Here is a 21,927-nt window from a genome sequence, read left to right on the forward strand (position 1 = left end):
TATACTTTGTGCCAACGATCAAGCCCTGCTGGTACTCCGAACAAGTTCTGCAGCCAGGGCTTGATTCAAAGTTAAGCTGATTCTGGGCCAAAGTACGAAGGACCAGGGGCATGATTTCCTCTTTGGGTGTGATCCGAGCAGCGTTAAAATCCCAGGCAAGTCCTAACAACTGGGGAATGAGAACAGCACCTTAACAAAATAATAATAATACAACATATGTAACTCCAAATATATGCTTATTATCCCGGGGCATTTGGGGAGTTCCACCCTCCAAATTCGAAACTCTATTTGATACAGAGGTATCCCTCAGTTAGAAAGGTCAACATATTCCTGGCGTGACAGAATACTGAGTACCAGATGCAGAATAACATGGAGCGGATAGGAGATAGGCTCCTACCCCACTAAAAGGAAGAGCTGCTCAACATGTTCTAGCAAACCTTTGATTCCCAACTAGCCATATGCAGATGTGCAAATGTGAAACTGAAACAGGTCAGGTAAGTCTTCTGTAAGCAGGCAAACACAGGTTTAACTTTCTGGAGGCTGCTTGAAGGCAGGGGTATCATTAGTGGAGTGTGGAACACACTGGGTGACACATCAGAGGGGTTTGGCACCCAGTCTGCTGGTGGGAAGGGGATGCCCTCCGGTGTACTACTATGTCTCTCTGTGGGTAGACTGGAACTCCCAGAGTTTGAAGGTCCTGGGAAGGCCCCGGTCCACCCACCCAGAGTTTGGCTGGGATGCTGTGGGCATTGTTATGGCAAACTCCTGGAAGCCTCTCCCATAGCAGAATGCCACCTGGACCCCTTTGGGTGTTGCAAATGCAGGTGGACCGGAATGGCCAGGGACACAGACAGTCCCTTTGGGTGTCCAGGTCCTCCAGTCGTCATTGCCAAGGAGGCCAGCCTTTCCCTTCCACAGTGCCCCAATTTATTACTTAAGGACCATTGGCCTGGCTAGGGCATGTGCCAGGCAACGGCATGAGTTACCACAGTGGGTGACACCAACCCTAGTGATGCCACTGCATGAAAGTTTCTTCTAGAATGCATTTAGGAATGACTTTTTTCTTTCCCCAACCTCCATTTTTTCTTTGTAGTTTGTTGTTGTGTGCCTCCATTTCCAACATATGGCAACCCTAAGGCGAACCTATCCCGAGGTTTTCTTGGCAAGATTTGTTCAGAAGAGGGTTACTATTGCCTTCCTTTGAGGCGGAGAGCATATAGCTCAGTCGAGGTCACCCAGTGGGTTTCATGGCTGAGCTGGAAACTAAACCTTAGTCTTCAGAGTTGTAGACCAACATTCAGACCACTATGCCACATTGGCTTTTACCATTTGGGGGCCAAACGTAAAGATTCATGGTTGTTGGGGGTAGCTGGTGAGACAAGCTTATAAGCTCTGCCCTTTTCTCTCTGTTTTGCTGTTCACACATTCTCAGTAAGGAATTCTGCTGGAAGCTGCTGCTTGCTTTTCCTGTTGCAAGCAGGCATGCACAGCTATTGTGGGATCATCTAAAATCCTCCTCTTTTCCAGCTTACACTTTATCATGTTCTCAATGGCAGATGCACTGTTGCAATCTAGCACCGAATGTCTGAATTTCTCCAGCCCTCCTTCACTATCCTCCCAATGCTGATGGTGCTTCAAAAGTCCAACTACACAGAGGATGAAGAGGTAAACCAGGGCTGGAGAAAGGAGATTCACTGTCTGAGGTTTTGTTAGCAGAGGTATTCCTGTTTCTTGTTTAGGCCTTGGTTTTCAACCTGCCTCTTTTTTCATCGTTCCCTCCAGGTTGCCGAAGCCGTGGGCACTTTTGAGCTGCAGATCCGTTTTGTGCGCAATGAGAAGGGGGTGCTGGCCGATGGGCGATGCTGCCGGGGAGGTCTGGAGCCGCCATGCCCCGTGGGGGAGCAATGTCGGACTTTCTTCCGCATCTGCCTCAAGGAGTACCAGCTGCGGGTGCTGCCGGGGGGACCGTGTGTGCTAGGTGCAGCCAACACCCCTGTCCTTGGGGGCAATGTCTTCTCCACCAACCACCAGAAGCGTCTGGATCATGCCCACAGGATGGTGGTGCCCTTTGACTTTGCCTGGCCGGTAAGTTAGCAGATAAGTCCTGGAGTGTATGAGTCAAATGCCTTGGGAGCCTGGAAGAGGTTGCTTGGGGATGACGTGGGAACTCTGCACATGCTTGGAGGCTAGCTTTCCTTATGCAGTGACAGAGGGAATTGTGGACATGCCTAGAGGCTGGCTTGTGCCATAGCAGTGATGTTTAAAAGGAACTTTGCACCTCTTCCTGCCCAGCCTTTCTCTCTCTCTGCAAACCTGTCACCCTCCTCCTTGGGAGATGATAAGAGGAGGCTTGCCGGGTGGCAGGTTGAAATAATGAAATTGGAGCAGCTGGTTTCTTTTTCGAGAGCGGGACCCAGGTGCTCCGCGGGAGAGACAAGGAGCCAGAGAAAGCAAAAGGGAAGCTGGAGCCAGATGGACTTGGCTTGTCCTCTTTTTCCCCGGAGGAAAGGGAACTGAGGCAGATACTGAATCTTGCCTGATCCATAAATTGACCAAGACAGCTCTGGTGTCAACCAGCTGTGCCATGATGCATTGATTTCTGGAGCTTCTGTCTCCATTAGCTGTGGTGCCAGAGTCTTTTTAGAGAGAGAGGGGTGTATTTGTGTGTTTCTAATTTCCATAGAATTCAAAGACATAGCTGCATTAGTCTGGAATAACAGCATGCAAAGGGATCTGGTAGCACCTTTGAGACTAAGGCCCAAAACACACTGCACAAATAATGCAGTTTAAGACCAATATAACTGCCCTCGTTCAATGCTAGGGAATTCTGGAAACTGTAGTTTTGTGAGACGCTTAGCCTTCTTTGTCAGAGAGCTCTGGTGCCACGATAAACTACAGTTCCCAAGATTCCCCAGCACTGAGCCAGGGCAGTTAAATTGATCTCAAACTGGATTATTTCTGTAGTGTGTTTTGGACCTAATTCAAAGACCATCGCTGTGTTTGCCTGCGATATCAGCATGCAAAGAGGGATCTTGTCGCACCTTTGAGAGCAATGGAGAGAAAGACTTTCAGTGAGTCTCAAAGGTGCTGCAAGATTACTTTGTATATTAATTTAGTAATTCATTAGTCCTGGGATGATAAGTCCTGATATCTCTCAGCCTCAGAGGAAAGCAATGGCAAACCAGCTCTGAACAAATCATGCTGTGATAAGTTCACCTTAGAATCATCATAAGTCTGAAATGATGATGATGATACGCTCAGCCCTCCATAGCCACAGATATAAGTATCTACAGCTTTAAAATGTTTTACAAATGCATATATTCCAAAAAAGCAAACCTTGATTTTGCTATTTTACATAAGGGACACCATTTTGCTGTGCCATTGTATTTAATAGGACTTGATCTTCCATGGATTTTGATATCCACAGGAGTCCTGGAACCAGTCCCAGTAATACAGTGTACTACTTACTAATAATAATAATAATTAATAATAATAATAATGTTTATTTCTTTCCTGCCTCTCCTCAAGGCTTGAGGTGAGGTACAGCCTGTTGAAATACAAAACACAGTTAAAAAACACCTAAAACCTACAGTTAAAATGCAATGTTATAAAACCATTAGAACACAGCTAGGCAAAGCATAAAAAGATTTGTAGAAAGGCGTTTCTCTGCCAGAGGCTTTATTGACTGTTATTAACCATACTACTGTTTTTTTTGAGGGCTGAGATTTAAGTTGCAGCTACAGCCTTCCTTCAACTTGATGTTCTCCAGATGCGTTGGACTATAATGCCCATCATCCTAAGCAGGGGAGGCTAAAGATGAGGAACTGTTGCCCAATACCTCTGGTGGGTGTTGTATGGGTGAATATAGGGAAAGAGTGGGCATTAGCATGATGCTCTCCAGAGATTCTTGGACTTTAATTCCCATCAGCTCCAGCCAACGGTGAGGACTACTGGGAGCTGCAGTCCAACAACACCTCTGGAAGAAAGCTGCATGGTTTGCACCTGGGACCTGGAAGCTTTTTTCTGAAGGCAAATTCCAAGGGCTTTCCCAGGCAAAAGGACGGGAAACTTGGGACGGTCCCAGATGAATCAGTTCAGTTTCAGCCCAGCAACCGAGGCAAACTCATCTTCCTTCGTGGAGTCAAACGGGTTTATTTGGGTTTAATTGTTAAGTTTCTCCCCCGGGGAGAAGAGGGAAAGGTTATATTGTGAGGAGGAGAAAGAATCTCTCTTTGAGATTCCCTATAATCCTTTCCCATATTGCAAGAAGAGAAAAGTACCTTCTTTTGTATTGTTTTGTCCAATTCAAACCCAACTTCACCAGTGTGACCACTGGCTAGCAATTGGATTTAGACCGGTGGTAAGAATGAACCTTTCCAGATGTTGGATCACAACTCCCAGCATCCCTCACCACTGGCTGTGCTGGCCAGGGATGATCCTTAGCTATACAGTTGGCCCTCCATGGATTCAACCATCCACTGTTTGAAAATATACTTGTTGTTGTGGCGTGATAGATTAAACCACTATACCACACTGGGTTTCTTCTGTCTTATCTGCTCTATTTGTCTATCTATGTGATCTTTGCCATTTTATATGAAGGATGCCATTTATGCTGCCTTGTTGTATATAATGGGACTTGAGCATCCACTGATTTCGGTATCCTTGGGGGTCCAGGAACCAAGTCCCAGCGGATACCAAAGTCCCACCGTATCCCTTTAAATGCTAGCAAATAAACGGAGGAAACATAAGCGTCGCTCTTCTCAGCCTGAACTGGGAGAGCATGTTTTGCTGTTGATCCTGTCCTTCCCAAGGTGGGGAGGTGAGAAGAGAGGGAATAGAAGTCAGATCAGGAGATAAATAACTTAATTAAAGTCTCCCTCTTTCGCTCTGCTTAATTGTTGCAAAGCCACTTCCCCTCCCCTTGGATTGTGGTTCTGTTTTCCTTTCCCCTTCAATCCCCAAAGGGATGATGACTTCATTCTTCTTAACCCGCTCCAGTTTCCTAACTTTTCCACTCTTGATATGCTCAGGAACTAGGACACTGTTGATATACGGTGCATATGTAGACAAAATGTAGTTTGATCCCACTTTAACTGCTGTGGCTACGTCCCACAGAGTCCTGGGATTTGTAGCTTTGTGATGCACCGGCACACTCTGGCTGTGAAGGCTAAAGACCTTGTAAAACTACAGATTCCAGGATTCCATAGGATGGAGCTGCAGCTCTTAAAGTGGTGACGACCGATATTATTTCTACAATGCAGAAGCACCCATAGAGTTGAAGCGGTGTCAAACTGCATTCTTTCTGCAGTGCAGATTAGACCTCACAGGGTTTCATAACTTATATAGAGGCTGTACCTGTTTTACAACTGGTTGGTACAACACTTGTGAGCTAGGAGGTTGCCCAAGAAGAGGACAAGCAGAGTAGGACTTAGTGGGAAATATAGGCTGCATCCACACTGCAGAAATAAAGCAGTTTGACACCACTTTTTCTATCCTCTATGGTTGCATCCTTTACACACAACACAGTTATAACCCTCTGGGTGCATCTACACTGCAGAAATAACACAGTTCGACACCACTGTCGCTCCATCCTATGGAGTCCTGGAATTTGTCGTTTGGTGAGGCACCAGCTGGAGTCAATATGTTTCTGCAGACTCCACAATTCAGGCTTTGGCGCCACAGTCCTGGTGTCAGAACCTTCCTTTTTACTTTTATGCTTCATCTCTTCTAGCGTTCGTATTCATTGGTTCTGGAGGCTTGGGATGCTGCTAATGACACGGAGGTCACCTCTCCAGGTAAGGACCCACCTGTCCTCCTTCAATGTCCTCCTTACATTTTCTAAAATATCTCTGACTCAGTTGGCAGTAAAGGCTTGTATAACATAGATGGGAGTCCCATTTCTCTAGGGCACCTTTCTCTGGAAATGAGGCATGGTTGAACCACAGCATTTCTCAGCCCTACTTTGTGCCCTCTCTTTTCAGGAGCCGGGCAGCTGATGGAGCGGGTGACCCGATCGGGCATGCTGAACCCAGGCGAGGGTTGGCAGGACTTGTGGCACCACGGCCGCAGCACCTTGCTGGACTACCGGGTCCGAGTGCGCTGCCAGGAGCACTACTACGGCCCGGCGTGCAACCTCTTGTGTCGCCCACGGGACGATTTCTTTGGGCATCACAGCTGCGACGCTGTGGGCAACAAGGTCTGTCTGGACGGCTGGACGGGAGACGAGTGTAAGCGGGGTATGTGCTCGGACGTCTGGGGAAGGAACAGGCAAAGAGGGGAGGATGGGGAACAGAACCGAGCCCGGGAGCCCAGCTGGTCCCTTTGGATCTCATTTGGACCCAAAACTTGGACAAGGAAAGTCTGGAATGTGCTGCAGCTCCATTGGCCATGCTGCCTGGAGGGTTATGGGAATTATAGTTCAGCTCAGTTTCATTGTCCTCAGCTTTAGGACAAAGAAGATGAAGCAAAGAATCACAAGGCATAAAAGTAGGAAAAGTCTGGCTAGGTGAACCTGACCAAGAAAGATAATTCACAAATCCAGGACAAAACCCAAAATATGGTGAAACCTCAGTTAACACAGATGATGTTTTTCTGGGCTTTTTTCCTTTGGTACCAAAGACAGAGCAGTTCAGTATGGCTGCATCCACACTGCAGAAATAATCCAGTTTGGCACCACTTTAAGCAGAGCTCTGGTGCCACAACAAACGGCAGTTCCTTGAATTCTGCCGCATGGAGCCATGATAGTTAAAATGGTGCCAAACCGGATTATTTCGGCAGTGCAAATGGCGTTCCAGAGAAATTTGATTTTCTTTCACCTGAGAAAAAATCGCAATGCCTGTCTTTCTTGGTTTCTTGCAGCGGTGTGTCGCCAGGGGTGTCATGAAGCGCATGGGTTTTGTGAGGAACCTGGTGAGTGCAGGTAAGCCACAGCAACACATTCAAAGAGAGTAATGGGGTTAGGGAAGACGGCCATCTCTCTTCCTCGACATCCAGTGACCATAAGCTTGAACTAGCAACGGTTTTCCCATTTGGGAGCATCTACACTGTAGAAATAATGCAGTTTGACACCACTTTAAATCCATCCTATTGGATCCTAGGATTTGTAGTCTTACAAGGCCTTTAGCCTTCTGTGTCCCAGGTCATCCAGTGGGTTTATGTGGCCGACCCAGGATTCAAAACCTGGTCTCTCAGAGTCCTAGTCCAGCACTCAAACCACTACTCCAGTGATTCCCAAACAGATGTTTTGGACTTCAGCTCCCAGCATTCCTGACAGTTGGTCAATCTGATTGCGGTTTCTGGAAGATGAAGTCCAAAACACCTGGAAGACCAAAGTTTGGAAACCAATGCACTATACACTGTGCTGGCTCTATATCTATGCAAATATTCCAAAATCGGGAAAAATCCCAAATCTAAAACACTTCTGGTGCTAAGCGTTTTGGGTAAGGGAGACTCAGTCTCCTTGAACGTTTTCAATGTATTTTGAATAGGATTAATTTTATTTCTATAGATTTGAGCCATTGTGCCTTGAGCAGTTGCTCAGGGCTGAAGTTTCCATTCTGAGCACTGTGCAAAGGAGGAAGGGAGATGAGTTCAGAACTGTGTCCATAACTGTCAGGATTTGGGTCATTCCTCTGTTATTTCCTAATTTTCCACACCCACATATAGCGATGCCAATGAGGGGGCAAATCCCATTGACCCAAAGACCCTGGTGCTCACTTCATCTGTGCTGTCGGATCAGGGAACCGGTCCAGCTGGGAATCTCGGGAAGGGTTTGACTCCCAGCCAGGGAAATGAAGTCACCCCTTGGATCCCGAGGCCGATGCGGATGGGGTGGGGTGGCGGGTGAGGAAATGGGATTGCAGGACCACCCAAGCCTTGGATGGGGAAGCCTTGGCGTGGGTCACAGACCAGACTGGCACACCCACCAACCCACCCAGCTACACCTGGGTCGCTCTCTCCAGATGAATAAAATCTGGACATATTGTGGCTGTAACTGTGATCCAGGATACTTCAAGGGACCTTCCTGTGTGGCAGAATGTTTAGAGCGCAGCAGAGTTTAGGAAAGTTCCTTTTTTGGACTACAGCTCCCTGTCTGGGATGATTGTTGTTGTTGTTGTTGTTGTTGTTGTTATTGTTATTGTTATTGTTATTGTTATTGTTGCAGTCTGAAACAATAGCTCAGCTTTAGACTTGTTTTAACTCATAGTGTGCCTTCAAGTTGTTTTTATTGTTTAAACCAGGGTTCATATGGCTTTTGCATTAATGTGTAGGGCTACACCAGTATAGAAAGAATAGAGGAAGGGAAAACCCATCTGATTTGTCAAGTTGGAATATTTCTGCAGTGCAGATGCAGCCTAGGTCTGCTTCCTCCGATGTATCAAGATGTATCCGCTATGTTTTCTGTCTGTTTACATTTATTTTTTATGTTTTTAAGATGGTCAATTTGAGTTTATTGGGCACCACCTTGAAAATCTTTCAATACAGGTTGGAATGTTTACTATTTATCCAGCCAGCCACGGTGTTGTACCAGTGATGGATTTCTTCTTTCCTTCCAGGTGCCATTACGGCTGGACAGGACCCCTTTGTGACGAATGCATCCTATTCCCTGGTTGTGTTCATGGAAGCTGCACCGAACCATGGAAGTGTGACTGCGAGACCAACTGGGGTGGCCTTCTATGTGACAAGGGTGAGTCCCCTGCCCTGCACAAGGCACAGTCAAACTTTGAACATGCCCAGGAGATGGCAGCTTAGGAAACTGTCCAGTCTAGATCTTTTTCCAGGCCACTGCAAAGTGGTAAAGGGCCTTCTTGGTGGCTGCTCCCAGGCTTTGGACTTCCCTTCCCAGAGAGGCCAGCCTGGCCCCGTCCTTGCTGTCATTTTTGTGCCACCAGGTTTTTACAGTTGGTTGAAGTTCAGTTCTTAACGCTCTGTAATATACTGTATTGGATTTGAAGGTTTAAGGGCCTATATACAGTCAATCCTCCACATTTATGGCTTTGATTCTCTAGGAATTTCTAGGTCCTGCAGTGTAACTGTATAGCCAACCTTCACCAGAAGTTGCACTGGAGGACCTAGAGATTCCTAAAGAGAACACTTCTCTAGCCCTTTGTAGCTGCTCCAGCACAATTCTAGGTTAACTTTTATAGATCAGTGGTTCCCAAAGTTTAGTCTTCCAGATGTTTTGGACTTCAGCTCCCAGAATTCCTGACTGTTGGCCAAGCTGTCTGAGGCTTCTGGGAGTTGAAGTCCAAAACCCCTGGAGGACCAAAGTTTGGGAATCATTGGAATAGATGGATGTTGAGCATAAAATTGCACTGAAGCACCTAGAGATTCTTTGAAAGGTTTTCTCGCAAGTAAAAAAAGGGTTTATTATTATTATTATTATTATTATTATTATTATTATTAGCAGTATTTCCACTTTCACAGAGGTCCTGTGGACTGACTATATAGTTTTTTATTGTTTTAATGTTTTAGTCATTTTAACTGTTTTAATATGTAGTGTTTTTAAGCACTTCTCTCTTCCAAAACTGCATTTTAGTCTTTGAATGAGTGATGTGTTTTAATACTATACTAGTTTAATTCTATTTTAATGTCCATTTTTGTATGTTTTTAATTGTATTGTTTTTTTAATTTGTAAGCAATTTGGGGGGGAAAGCAGATATTAATATTAATAATAATAATAATAATAATAATAATAATAAATTTCTACATGGGTACAGTAAAATTTCTTTCGGTGGGGATTCAGATGAATCTAGAGACAGTGGCAGTTTACTTAGCAAAACAGGAAACCAATCTTCACATGTTTATTGATGATTGCATTTTATTCTCTAAAAAGGTCTTATGATTGTCTTGTTTTGTAATGAGCCCAATGCATTTTAGCCTTTATAATACTGAATGGTTTCTTCAGAGTCTATGCATTCAGTCTTTCAACAGCAGAAATGTCTGGCTAAAAATCTCTCTATATGTAACTGGATTGTTAGACAACTGGCAGCTGTATTGGAGAGCCAACACATCTTGGCCTCTTTTGGGAAGGATCGTTCACTTTCCCCCCCTCTTGCCCAGATCTGAATTATTGCGGGTCACACCATCCGTGCAAAAATGGGGGCACATGTGCCAACAAGGAACCCAATGAATACGAATGCCTCTGCCTGGAAGGTTTCAGCGGCCGGAACTGTGAGAACGGTGAGCAAAAAGGAGAACTTTGCTTTTAATAGCTGGAATTCCTCCTGGGACATTTTCAAATGGCAGGAAGGAATTAGGAGGACATTTCAAGGCATGATAGATAGAGCAGGGATGGGTAACTCTGTGTGTGATGGGCAGGGATTAATTTTTTACCTGCACAACTTCCTCCTGTCTGTTTGTCTGTCTGTCTGTCTGTCTGTCTGTATATCTGTATTCCACTTTCCCCCCCAAAACTCCTTTCCATACCTCTCCATTCCAGCTCTCCTTCTGCTGCCCGCTGCTGAATTGACTTGCACAGCGGAGCTTTGTGCCAACGGGGGAACGTGTCTCCGAAGCCCATCTGGATCACACTGCATCTGTCTCCCAGGATGGAGTGGAGAGTCGTGCCAGGATGGTAAGAAGTTTTTGGCTCAGAGGATTTGGGAGCCATGAAAAGAGAGATGGATGGAATCATATTCAGTCGCATTGCCTCAGTGGAAAAGTGAACATGTATTTCGTGAAGTCGGTATGAAAAAGCAGAATAGATGATACATTTTGGACAATACCGTACCTGTTTATTCAGCATGCAGATGCAAACGTAGAAATAATTGAGCTGCCAAGTCAAGTCACACCAAGATTCACATCTTTCTAATACATTCCACCCCACTCCCACAATTTTGTAAATTTATATTGTATGTGTGTGTTGTGCACTTTCAAGTCATTTCTGACTTACAGCAACCATAAGGTGAACCTGTCATAAGGTTTTCTGGGCATGTTTCTTCAGAGGAGGTTTGTCTTTGCCATCCTCTGAGGCTGAGAGAGTGGGACTTGCCCAAGGTCACCCAGTGGGTTTCATGGCTGAGCTGGGAATCGAACCCTGGTCTCTATAGTCCAACAGTCCAACCACTATGCCACACTACAAAGTTGCAAATCCCAGGATTGTGTAGTAAGACAGAACCATGGGAGTTTAAGTGGAATAACAGTGCTATAATTTTTTAATGTCAATAGGTTGTCCAGTGGAAGTCCTTATGCAGCATGAAGGATGCTCTTGTCCCCTCTTTTTGACCCCTCTTTCTTGTTTTGCTGTCCCTAGAAGTGACCGCCTGCCTCTCACAGCCCTGCAGCCACGGAGGGACTTGCCGGGACCATCCGGACGGTTTCATGTGCCTCTGCCCGCCGCAATGGATGGGGAAGACCTGTCAGATCGGTGAGCAACTTGGTTTGTTACCTAAATTGCAGAGGGGGCCCGAGGGGGCCCCACAAATTGTATTCAATGGGGAAGTTGATTTAGCTCATTGAGTAGAGAGAGGACTTTGGGAACATAAAGCCGGAATCTTAACCCTTTGTATATTGGTTCCAAAAAGCTAGAACTCCAGAGTACTAAGTACAACTCAGTTTTATTATTTGAACAACAAGAGGGATGTTGACATTCACACTGTCTCTCTCTCTCACACACACACATACAAGGAATAAGATATAAAAGGTAGTATTGTAGTGGATAGCAAATAGATGCTTTCATTTGGCAATGTCCTACTTTTTCTTTTTGAATATCCAACATTATTCAGTGCCTTGTCCTCCTTTGTGGCTATGACAGCTGGCCACCCTGCTCACTACAAGCTTACGTTCTTCATTCCAGATGTGAACGAATGTCTGAAGAACCCCTGCCTCCATGCCAGGGGCTGTAAAAACCTCATTGGGAGCTATTTCTGCGATTGTCTGGACGGCTGGAAGGGACCAAACTGCAATATCCGTAAGAGATCCTGCAAGGGCATCACTGGGGTGTGTGTGTGTGCAAGGAATGCGGATCAGACTGGGCAACACCTCAGAGGTGGGGCAGTCACTCACAGTCCCAAGACTAAGGCTGCCGTATTCCAGTTCCTCATATCTGGGCATCTATTTGCCTATTGTGGAAATTATTATAAGCATGCATACTATTCATTTGCATTCAGACTGTGCAAATTCAGCACACCCAGGCCATTGTATACCCAAGAGAGGCCTGCTTTAAAAACAGAGAGGGAGGTTTAGAGACTCATAGAATTCTTCTTCAAGTAGCTCAAAAACAGGCTGACTTAACTGCACTGATAAGTAATGCCTCCCATTGAAATTAATTGGGATTTTATAGATAATATACTATTTATAAAAAAAACCCCTTCTTTTTTTACTTCTTCCTTCCTGAATAGGAGAAAACGCATGCCAGGCGCGATGTCAGAATGGAGGGACTTGCCAGGTACATGTGTGTGTGTGCATGAAGGGGAGTTATTTACAAAATCTAGAAATGGTTGTGCAAGGGTTGTCAACATGTCCCAGATTCCTGGGAGATTTCTGACCCTGCTTAGCTCCCAGGACCAAATGGGATCTGGTGCCAACCCTTTTCAAAATCCCTTCCCCTATGCGTCTCTGCTGCTCTCAATGCAACTCACCAGTTCCCATCTTTTTGTAATGGTTCCTAACAGGTGAAAGGCAGCAGACCTGGCTGCATCTGCCGAGTGGGCTACACTGGTGCTGAGTGCGAAACAGAATTGAGTGTCTGTGAGGCTGCTCCCTGCCTGCATGAAGGACAGTGCCAGGAGAAAGAAAACAGGAGTTTCCTATGCAGCTGTCCTCCAGGTTTTAGTGGTACCCATTGCGAGGTAAAGGTGCCTCTGGGTCTGGGTATTTTGGGGGGGTTAACTTGTCATCTCAAGGCGTCATACATAAGATCTTGGGTTTCCAAAAAGGTTATCGACAAGGTGGAACATGTCCAAAATTATCAAAGGTCTAGAAGCCAAGCTTTATGAGGAATGACTGAGGGAGCTGTGTGTGTTTAGTTCAGAGAAGAGAAGACTGAGAGAGGAAATGGTAGGACCATCTTTAAATATCTGGAGGTCAGTCATGGAGAAGATGGAGCCAACTTGTTTTCTGCTGCTCTAGAGACTAGAATTCAAATTAAAAGAAAAGAGATTCCACCTAAACTTTAGAAACAACTTTTTTGCTGTAAGAGTTGTTTGAAAGTGGAATGGACTCCCTTGGAGGGTGATGGACTCTCCATCCTTCAGGGTCTTTAAGCAGACCCTGCTTTGGGCATCTTTCAGGGATGCTGTATTTGTGTATTGCTGCATGACAGGGGGTTGGATCAGATGGCCTTTATGGACCCTTCTTAAGTTTCTATGATTCTATAAAAGCATCCTTTCCCAGCCCGATACACTTTGGATGGGTTGGACTACAACTCCCATCAATGGCTTTCTGATGGTTAAGTGTACACAAACTTTGTTTCATGCCCAAAATTCTTTAAAATGTTGTGTACAAAATTGCTTTCAGGCGATGTGTATAAGGTATATACGAAAGCATAAGTGAATTTTGTGTTTAGACTTGGGTCCCATCTCTAGGATATATCTCATTATTTACATGCAAATATTCCAAAATCTGAAAAATTCTGAAATCCAAAACGCTTCTGATCCCAACCATTTCAGACGAGGGAGGCAGACTCAAGGTGTAATACAAACAACGATAATGTTCCAGTAAAATTTTCATTCTACATTTGACCCTTCTGAGTATGGGTCTGAGAATTGCTTCTGGTGATTTGGAACCCTTCTCCCCACTCTGCTGCAGCTACCATCTGGTTGTGGCCTCCATTTAATGGGTTTTGCTCTTGCTTTGGCAGGTCTTTGTGGATCTCTGCTCCCCAAACCCATGTCCCAATGGGGCCAGCTGTCTCAGTGGAGAAGGCAGCTATGTTTGCTCCTGTCCTGAAGGTACCTCCTGCCAGAAATCCCAAGAGACCTGCCTGGATGGCGTGTGTGAAGGTAAGTGCCAGGAGCTGGAAACAGACCCTGAGTTTGGACCTGAATTAAGATCTTCTTCTGGTGGGAGTTCAAAATTATGTCAGTATTATTTTGGGTACAGAAAATGCTGTTTCTTGTGCAGAAAAATGCCATTTTTCTTCTCTTTCTCTCCTCTAGGAAGCAGTAGCCCACTCCTCCTGTATGTGGTGCTGCCCCTGGCTCTGCTCCTGATCCTGGCAGCCCTCGTTTTGGCACTAATGGCACTAAGGGGTCGCCATAAGTCCCGGGAGACCCCAGCAGGACCTCAGGAACCGGCTGCAAACAATAGCCTTCTGCCTGATGCCGTTCATCTCATCCACAACATTACCCACAGCGATGCTGAGCAAGGACTGAGGGAGGATGGCATCGTGGTCAAGGCAGGTTTGCCCGCAGGCGGGCGCCTACCTTGCGGGCTGCCAAAGACTGACATCTCCAATGAGGAGAGAGCCAAACTGAACCAACTTAACAGGGCTCCGGCTTTGGCACGGCCATTGCTTTGACCCACTGAGAGAGAACGGCAAAGCAAAAGGGACACTGAATGGGACGTGAACTCTGTTGAGGAGTCCCTCGACGCTGGGATATGGGGTTGGAGAGCCCAGTGTCCCCCAAAACGTATGCAGATAGAGCCCCAAAGCACCTTATTTTGATGTTTCTAGTATTTTTTTTTTTAATGCACAACATTGATGGCGCCTGCTGCCATTCTGCTCTGGAAGAGAATAACTAGATTTGAGGTTTCTGGTCTGCTTTCCTTTCCCTTACTCCCCTTCCCAAAAGTGGTATTCATTGGGGAACAGTGTTGTGGAGGACCCTGAAATGTAGTGTATTGCCAGACACAAATTCAACAGGTTGGCGCATTGGGAGGTCAGTTGGAAGGAAATTTGTGGAAGCACTTGTCCTTTTTCTCTTCACCCATTTTGGCCAAGATGGAACATGAAAGCTAGGAAGAGAAGTCACCCTTGCAAAAGGTTGAAAGGAAGGGCAAATAACTGGAAGCTGAGTGTGTGGTTTGGAAGAAATGGGCCACCATTATCTGCCCACTGAATGGCTACTATTCCTGGAAAGCTATACTTCTGGAGATACAAGAGATATGGTTGGCTTTATCCATAGGAAGAATGAAGCTTAGGGCATGCTTTAAGGAATTGTCCATTCTTCCATTGCTAGGTGGAAGCTTCTTTGCTACAAGCAATACTGACATTCAGATTGCGTTGAAGGTGATTTTTTTAAAAGGAGAAAGTCACTACATTTACACGCCATCAACTGCCTAGCAATTTTTATTATCCTCCCAGTTACCAGAAAATACCTGAATTAAAAAGAAAGAGGACTCTTAGCAAAGCTTAGAAAAACTGGTGAAAAAGCACAACTGATCTGGATTTGCAAATAATCTGGTGGGTTTTTATTTTGCTGCTTTGCAGTAATTTACAGAAAGCCTTGCAAATGGGATGGGTATCGTGTGGTTTGCCAATTTAAAATTTGTGTGTGCATTTGTCTCCACTAGATGTCCAAAAGCCAGGACTGGGTATCTGCTGGGATAAACAACGATGCCTTTTAAAATGCCTTAGTGAGGCACCTGCTTCAGGTGGCAGATGCTGCAGGAGAGGTCGAGGGTAAGCGGGAAGGTGTTACAGGGCAGATGTTTGACTTGGTGCTGCTCCCAGTAAAGAGGGAGAGCTCTGTTCCATCACCAGTGTCAAAGTGAGATCCTTCTGTACACAGAAGGGGTGCCTTCTTGTCTTTTGCCTCAGACAGCAAAAAGTCTTGGGCAACCCTCCTGGGGAGATTCTTAGGTGCCTGTGTTACGAATCCATCTGTCTTGCTTTAAGTTGAGATGGAAGATTGCCTTATGGGCAAGTGTGGCCAGGAACTGCCAGGATGCCCAGAGATGTTACTTTTCTAGATCTCTAAGCCATATTAGTGGAATACTGTTAGGGCCGGGGAAATGGACATTGTGGTCTAAAAAAGAAACTTTTCCAAGCTCTGGAGGATGTTAAATCGAGAAAGAACCAAGAAATAAAGCAATTTGACACCACTTTAACTGTCATAGCTCCATCCTGGCATTTGTAGTTTGGCATGGTATTCAGCCTGGACTGTCAAAGTGCACTGTTGCCTCACCAAACTACAAATCCCGGGATTCTGTAGGATAACGTTGTGGCAACTAAAGTGGTGTCAAACTGCTTTATTTCTGCAATGTGGATACAGACTCAGTCCATCCATAATATGGGATTCCTCTTTTCCTACTGCCTTCCACTTTACTCTTTTCAAAGGCATTGTGTTGTCTCATGATGTGTCCAGAGTATGAAAGTCGTTTTGGCTTCTAGTGAAAGTCCAGGCTCTTGGACCCACTTATTTGTCATTTTGGCCGCCTGTCGCATCTGTGGGACTCTCCTCCAGCACCACATTTCACATGATTTGATGTTCTTCCTGCCAGCTTTCTTCAATATACTGTCCTACCAGCACCGGAAGGTAGTGCCAAGTTGGGAACAACACATGACCCTCAATAAAAACCCATCTATCCTAAATGTGTACAGATTTGGAAGAGGAAACAGGGTAAAGACAATGGGTGGGATCTTCTTGTTCCCATTCCCAGCTGGGGCCTGACTGAATGTATTTAAATTGTAAAATACTGTAAAAAAATGTCTTTATAGCTTCTTTTGATGTTGTTGATCTTCTGGATAGTCTATGATGATTCTTTTGTATCCGGGGCGAGGTTGATAAACCACGAGTAAATACTTGGTTTGCCTCCATTTGAGAGTGATGTCATTTTTAGGCCCAGATGGGGATTGAAGTGATTGGTTACTCCTCCTTAAAGAATCTGAATTGTTGTTAGTTGCCTTCAAGTCACTTCTGGCTTTGTTGTTGTGAACCACCCTCAAATTGATCTCAACTCATGGCGACCCTGTGGATGAGACATCTCCAAGAATCCCTATCTTCCACTATTCTTCTAAGTTCTTGCAGATTCGTACCCAATATTGAGTCCATCCATGTTGCATGTGGTCTGCCTCTCTTTCAACCTCCCTCCACCTTTCCTGACATTATTGTCTTTTCTAATGAGCCTGTCTTTCTCATGATGTGGCCAAAGTACAACAGTTCAGTCATCTTTGCCTCCGGGGAAATCTCAGGCTTGAGTCTTTCTCTGACCCATTTATTTGTTCTTCCTGCTGTCCGCAGCATCCTCCGCACTCTTCTCCAGCACCACATCTCAAAGGAATTCATTCTCTTTTTGTCCATTTTCTTAACTGTCCAGCTCTCGCATCCATACATGTTCATGGGGGATACAACTGCATTTCTGACTTGGGGTTTTCTTGGCTGGTTTCTTTGTCTGTTAACTGAACTACGTGCAAAGGAGACTTCTGGAGATGGCACTGAAGGCAGGCAGGATCGGTCAGGATACGCCCTTTTCTTTCCCCGTCCTTTGATGAAGGCTTGACTCCTGAACCCCCAAAGCTACTGCCAAACCCAGACCCAGCGGAATTCCCTTTCCTTTCTCGTTTTTTTCCCAGGGAGTGAAACCCCTCCAGGGTTCAGCACCTTCTCCCTTGGCATGCAGGGATTAACTCCCTTGGCACCTACCCTTCATCCCTGACCTGTTCTGCTCCCTTTTTCCTCCCATTTCCTCCCAGTAGCTGCAGGAATAGCTGGTGACCAGCCAACGGGGAGCATGGATGCGAATGACGGGCTGCAGCCTGCCTTGCCCCCTGGCTCTTCTTGGTCTCCTGAGAATCAGGGCCAAGGGTGCTGTGGGTGTGGAGGCGGCGTTTCAGCTCCCAACCTGTATGGGCAAGGCGCGCACTGTTTGCAAACAGTCATGCTCTCTCAGCCCACCGTGCACCAGCTGTTGGCCTCCATGGCCACAGGCGGAGAGTGGGAGGCCGGGAATGAAGAAATAAGGGATCGTCTGGAGTGTTGTTTTCTAAAGATCTGGCCACCTGGAGCACAGGAGCAGGTGCCTTTCTCACGGGGCATCAGCAGTCCCTGGCATTTGCTTGGCTGGGCTCAAAAGATCAAGTCTGTGGGCTTCAAGCTCATAATGGGAGGACACTGAAGGATCACAGCTATAAATAATAAAAATAGATCAAATACACTTTATTCTTATATCCGGCCTTTCTGCTGCAGCAATCAAGGCAAATGATATTTCTAGCCACAGAAACAGAGAAAGAGAAGGACCAGCTCTTAAAGAAGGGTCTTCCTGAAAGGCATCAGCAAGACAAATAAAAGCCTTCCAGCACAACTCTGTGGTCAACTTCCAGCAGACGTTGCCCATGAGAGTTGCACTGGAGGACCCAAGAGTTTCCTAGAGAGTTCTTTTGGTTGTGTTTTTTGTTTTCTCCCACTTTCTTAGCGATCCTGTGTCTCTAACCCCAGTGAATGTGGAGGAGCCGCTGTAGTCCGTAATGAAAGCAATTGTTTGCAAGAATGAAAACATTCTCCGAAACATTAAGCTGGTAGTCCTCTGCACCTGTCCTTCCCTTCTCACACTTGGGCTGTTGGAGCAAAGGCTTCAGACGGATGACCCGACTCAGTGTCCTCTCTAGATGGTATATGAACCCTGGGAGACGGTGTCCTTATTTTTTTATAGTTTGGCTGTAAATGCAGCCTTGGTGCAAAGCAGATTTATGTGATTTGCCTCTGTGCCACTTGAAGGTAACCTTATCCCCCTCTTAAAGCGCACTGAAAGTCCATTTACAGGCCAGGAAAAGGCAGAGGAGTCAGCGGGAGAGAGGTCTCCATTACAAGGACCCTGGAGCAGAGCCATGTCCAAAATCGTTAATAACCTCGGAGCTGGGAGATCAAGATACCGGCGGGCGCCAGGCCAAGTGTGTGGGGGATGGCACAGGGTGGCATCAGCAATGCCCAGGGTGACAAGTGGATACGCACGAAAACGTATCCAGGGGTATCCGTGTTGGATGTATAGCAAATCCAATAACATCCAAACGGTGATATTCTTGTGAAGTTGAAGGTTGCATGGTTGGCATCCATAGTTTTTGGGCGATGTGGCCATGTTTTAGAAGAGTTTATTCCTGACATTTTGCCTGCATTTGTGGCTGGTATCTTCAGAGAAAGGTGTCATGGAGGTGTGTGGGGTATATGTATGTATGTATGTATGTATGTATAGTGTGATCCTTGGTTAAGAGGTAGTGATTTACCTGTTAATCTGTGTGTCTAGAGATGCCATTGAAATCCACAAACACCTATAAATATGGATATATTTAAACATATTAATGATAAGCTGTATATAATAATAAAATCTTTGGGGGCTGTACCAAAACAAATGACAGTACTTGCCCACAGGCAAACATTGGAGAATGCTTGCCCATAGGAAAACATTGGACAAGTATTCAACGTTTCCCTAAGGGCAGGTGTTCCCCAATGATTCCCAATGGGCAAGCCTTCCCGACCCCCAATGGTTCTCTATGGGCAAGTATGGTTCCCCTATGGGCAAGCCTTCCCGACCCCCAATGGTTCTCTATGGGCAAGTATGGTTTCCCTATGGGCAAGCCTTCCCGACCCCCAATGGTTCTCTATGGGCAAGTATGGTTTCCCTATGGGCAAGCCTTCCCGACCCCCAATGGTTCTCTATGGGCAAGTATGGTTTCCCTATGGGCAAGCCTTCCCGACCCCCAATGGTTCTCTATGGGCAAGTATGGTTCCCCTATGGGCAAGCCTTCCCGACCCCCAATGGTTCTCTATGGGCAAGTATGGTTCCCCTATGGGCAAGCCTTCCCGACCCCCAATGGTTCTCTATGGGTAAGTATGGTTCCCCTATGGGCAAGCCTTCCCGACCCCCAATGGTTCTCTATGGGCAAGTATGGTTTCCCTATGGGCAAGCCTTCCCGACCCCCAATGGTTCTCTATGGGCAAGTATGGTTTCCCTATGGGCAAGCCTTCCCGACCCCCAATGGTTCTCTATGGGCAAGTATGGTTCCCCTATGGGCAAGCCTTCCCGACCCCCAATGGTTCTCTATGGGTAAGTATGGTTCCCCTATGGGCAAGCCTTCCCGACCCCCAATGGTTCTCTATGGGCAAGTATGGTTTCCCTATGGGCAAGCCTTCCCGACCCCCAATGGTTCTCTATGGGCAAGTATGGTTTCCCTATGGGCAAGCCTTCCCGACCCCCAATGGTTCTCTATGGGCAAGTATGGTTCCCCTATGGGCAAGCCTTCCCGACCCCCAATGGTTCTCTATGGGCAAGTATGGTTCCCCTATGGGCAAGCCTTCCCGACCCCCAATGGTTCTCTATGGGTAAGTATGGTTTCCCTATGGGCAAGCCTTCCCGACCCCCAATGGTTCTCTATGGGCAAGTATGGTTTCCCTATGGGCAAGCCTTCCCGACCCCCAATGGTTCTCTATGGGCAAGTATGGTTTCCCTATGGGCAAGCCTTCCCGACCCCCAATGGTTCTCTATGGGCAAGTATGGTTCCCCTATGGGCAAGCCTTCCCGACCCCCAATGGTTCTCTATGGGCAAGTATGGTTCCCCTATGGGCAAGCCTTCCCGACCCCCAATGGTTCTCTATGGGCAAGTATGGTTTCCCTATGGGCAAGCCTTCCCGACCCCCAATGGTTCTCTATGGGCAAGTATGGTTCCCCTATATGGGCAAGTACTATCATTTGTTTTAGTATGTCCTTTCATTTTGGACCTTGCAAAGAAAGGAGGCTGAGATGAGTGGAGATTCTGACCAGAGCTTGGGAGGAGAATATTTATTTGGACTGTTGTTGTTTGTTGTTGTGTGCCTTCTTTGAGTCGCTTTTGACCTATGGCAGCCCTAAGGCCAACCTATTATGGGGTTTTCTTGGCAAGTCTCATCACAAGAGGTTAGCCATTGCCATCCTCTGAGGCTGAGAGAGTGTGACTTGCCCAATGGGTTTTACACAGCAAAGTCAGGATTCGGACCCTGTTCTCCAGAACTACAGAAATAACAATCCAGTGTGAGACTGCTTTAACTGCCCTGGCTCAGTGCTGGGGAATTCTGGGAACTGTAGTTTTTTCGAGCCTCATGTGTCAGAGAGCTCTGGTGCCACAATAAACTACAATTCCCAGGATTCCCTAGCACTGACCCAGGGCAGTTAAAGCAGTCTTGGGCCAAAGAGAGAGTTCTGGGGAGGAAACATTCTCAAGAGGGCGTGGCTACGGCTGGAGGGGCGTGGCCAGAGCGAGGGACGTGGTCACTTCTGTTGCGAAGGTGGTGCAAAAGAGGCGGGGCTTGGTAGTCATGGTGACTATTGCCCCTCCCATCCCAGACTCCAAAACCACACTGTAGGAATAATCCACTTTGAGGCCGCTTTAACTGCCCTGGCTCAATGTTAAGAATGCTGGGAAGTGTAGTTTTATGAGACATTGAGCCTTCTCTCTGAAGAGAGCTCTGGAGCCACAATAAACTACAATTCCCATGATTCCTCAGCACTGAGCCAAGGCAGTTAAAGCGGGTTCAAACTGGATTATTTCTGTAATGCGTGTCATTGAAGAAAGGGTCGCCTTTCCTTCCTTTATGGCGCCCCTCAGAGCCACGAAAGAGGAGCCTCCTCCCACTTCCCCCTCAGCGCTTGGTCCCTCCCTTAATTCGCCCCTTTCTCTCCCCTCAACGTGGCCCGCTCCAATTTTGACGCATTGCAGGTGATAGGCGGCCAATGGGCGCCGGGCTCTCATCCTGAGCCTCCTTCAGCAGCCAATGGAAGCGCGCGGTACATAGGGACGCTTCACCGCGACGTCTCCTTCCGCTGTGAATAAAAAAAACGGTCCTAGGGAGGAGGAGGAGGCCTCAGAAAAACGAGGCCGAGCGGAGCGAGAGAGAGAGAGGAGGCGAAAAGTAGTCCCGACGTCGAGAAAAGGGAGGGGAAAGTGGGCGGAGCTATAGGCTCGGATACTGAGAAATGAAAAGGGGCGTGGCTTATAGGGAGGAGGAAGGGGCGTGGCCGAAGGCGAGGCGAGGCGGTTGGCGGAGGGATGCGCGGCGCGTGTCGGTGAAGCGGCTG

The 21,927-nt window shown here is 46.7% G+C and overlaps 1 protein-coding gene across 1 annotated transcript; it reads left to right on the plus strand.

Moving 5' to 3' along the window:
* The first annotated feature begins 1,581 nt into the window (after positions 1-1,581).
* On the plus strand, positions 1,582-16,659 carry LOC149304603 (uncharacterized). The gene is made up of 14 exons (XM_089479086.1): positions 1,582-1,665; positions 1,783-2,085; positions 5,732-5,795; positions 5,982-6,236; positions 6,859-6,919; positions 8,556-8,686; positions 10,063-10,182; positions 10,442-10,576; positions 11,255-11,368; positions 11,798-11,911; positions 12,342-12,388; positions 12,615-12,791; positions 13,802-13,943; positions 14,100-16,659. The coding sequence occupies exons 1-14, from the start codon at positions 1,582-1,584 to the stop codon at positions 14,459-14,461; spliced, it is 2,109 nt and encodes a 702-aa protein (XP_089335212.1). The 3' UTR covers positions 14,462-16,659.
* Positions 16,660-21,927: the final 5,268 nt, after the last annotated feature.

This window comes from Sceloporus occidentalis, unplaced genomic scaffold (genome assembly GCF_023333645.1).
Source record: "Sceloporus occidentalis isolate IW3139 unplaced genomic scaffold, rSceOcc1.0.p SCAF_13, whole genome shotgun sequence".
Lineage (NCBI taxonomy): Eukaryota > Metazoa > Chordata > Lepidosauria > Squamata > Phrynosomatidae > Sceloporus > Sceloporus occidentalis.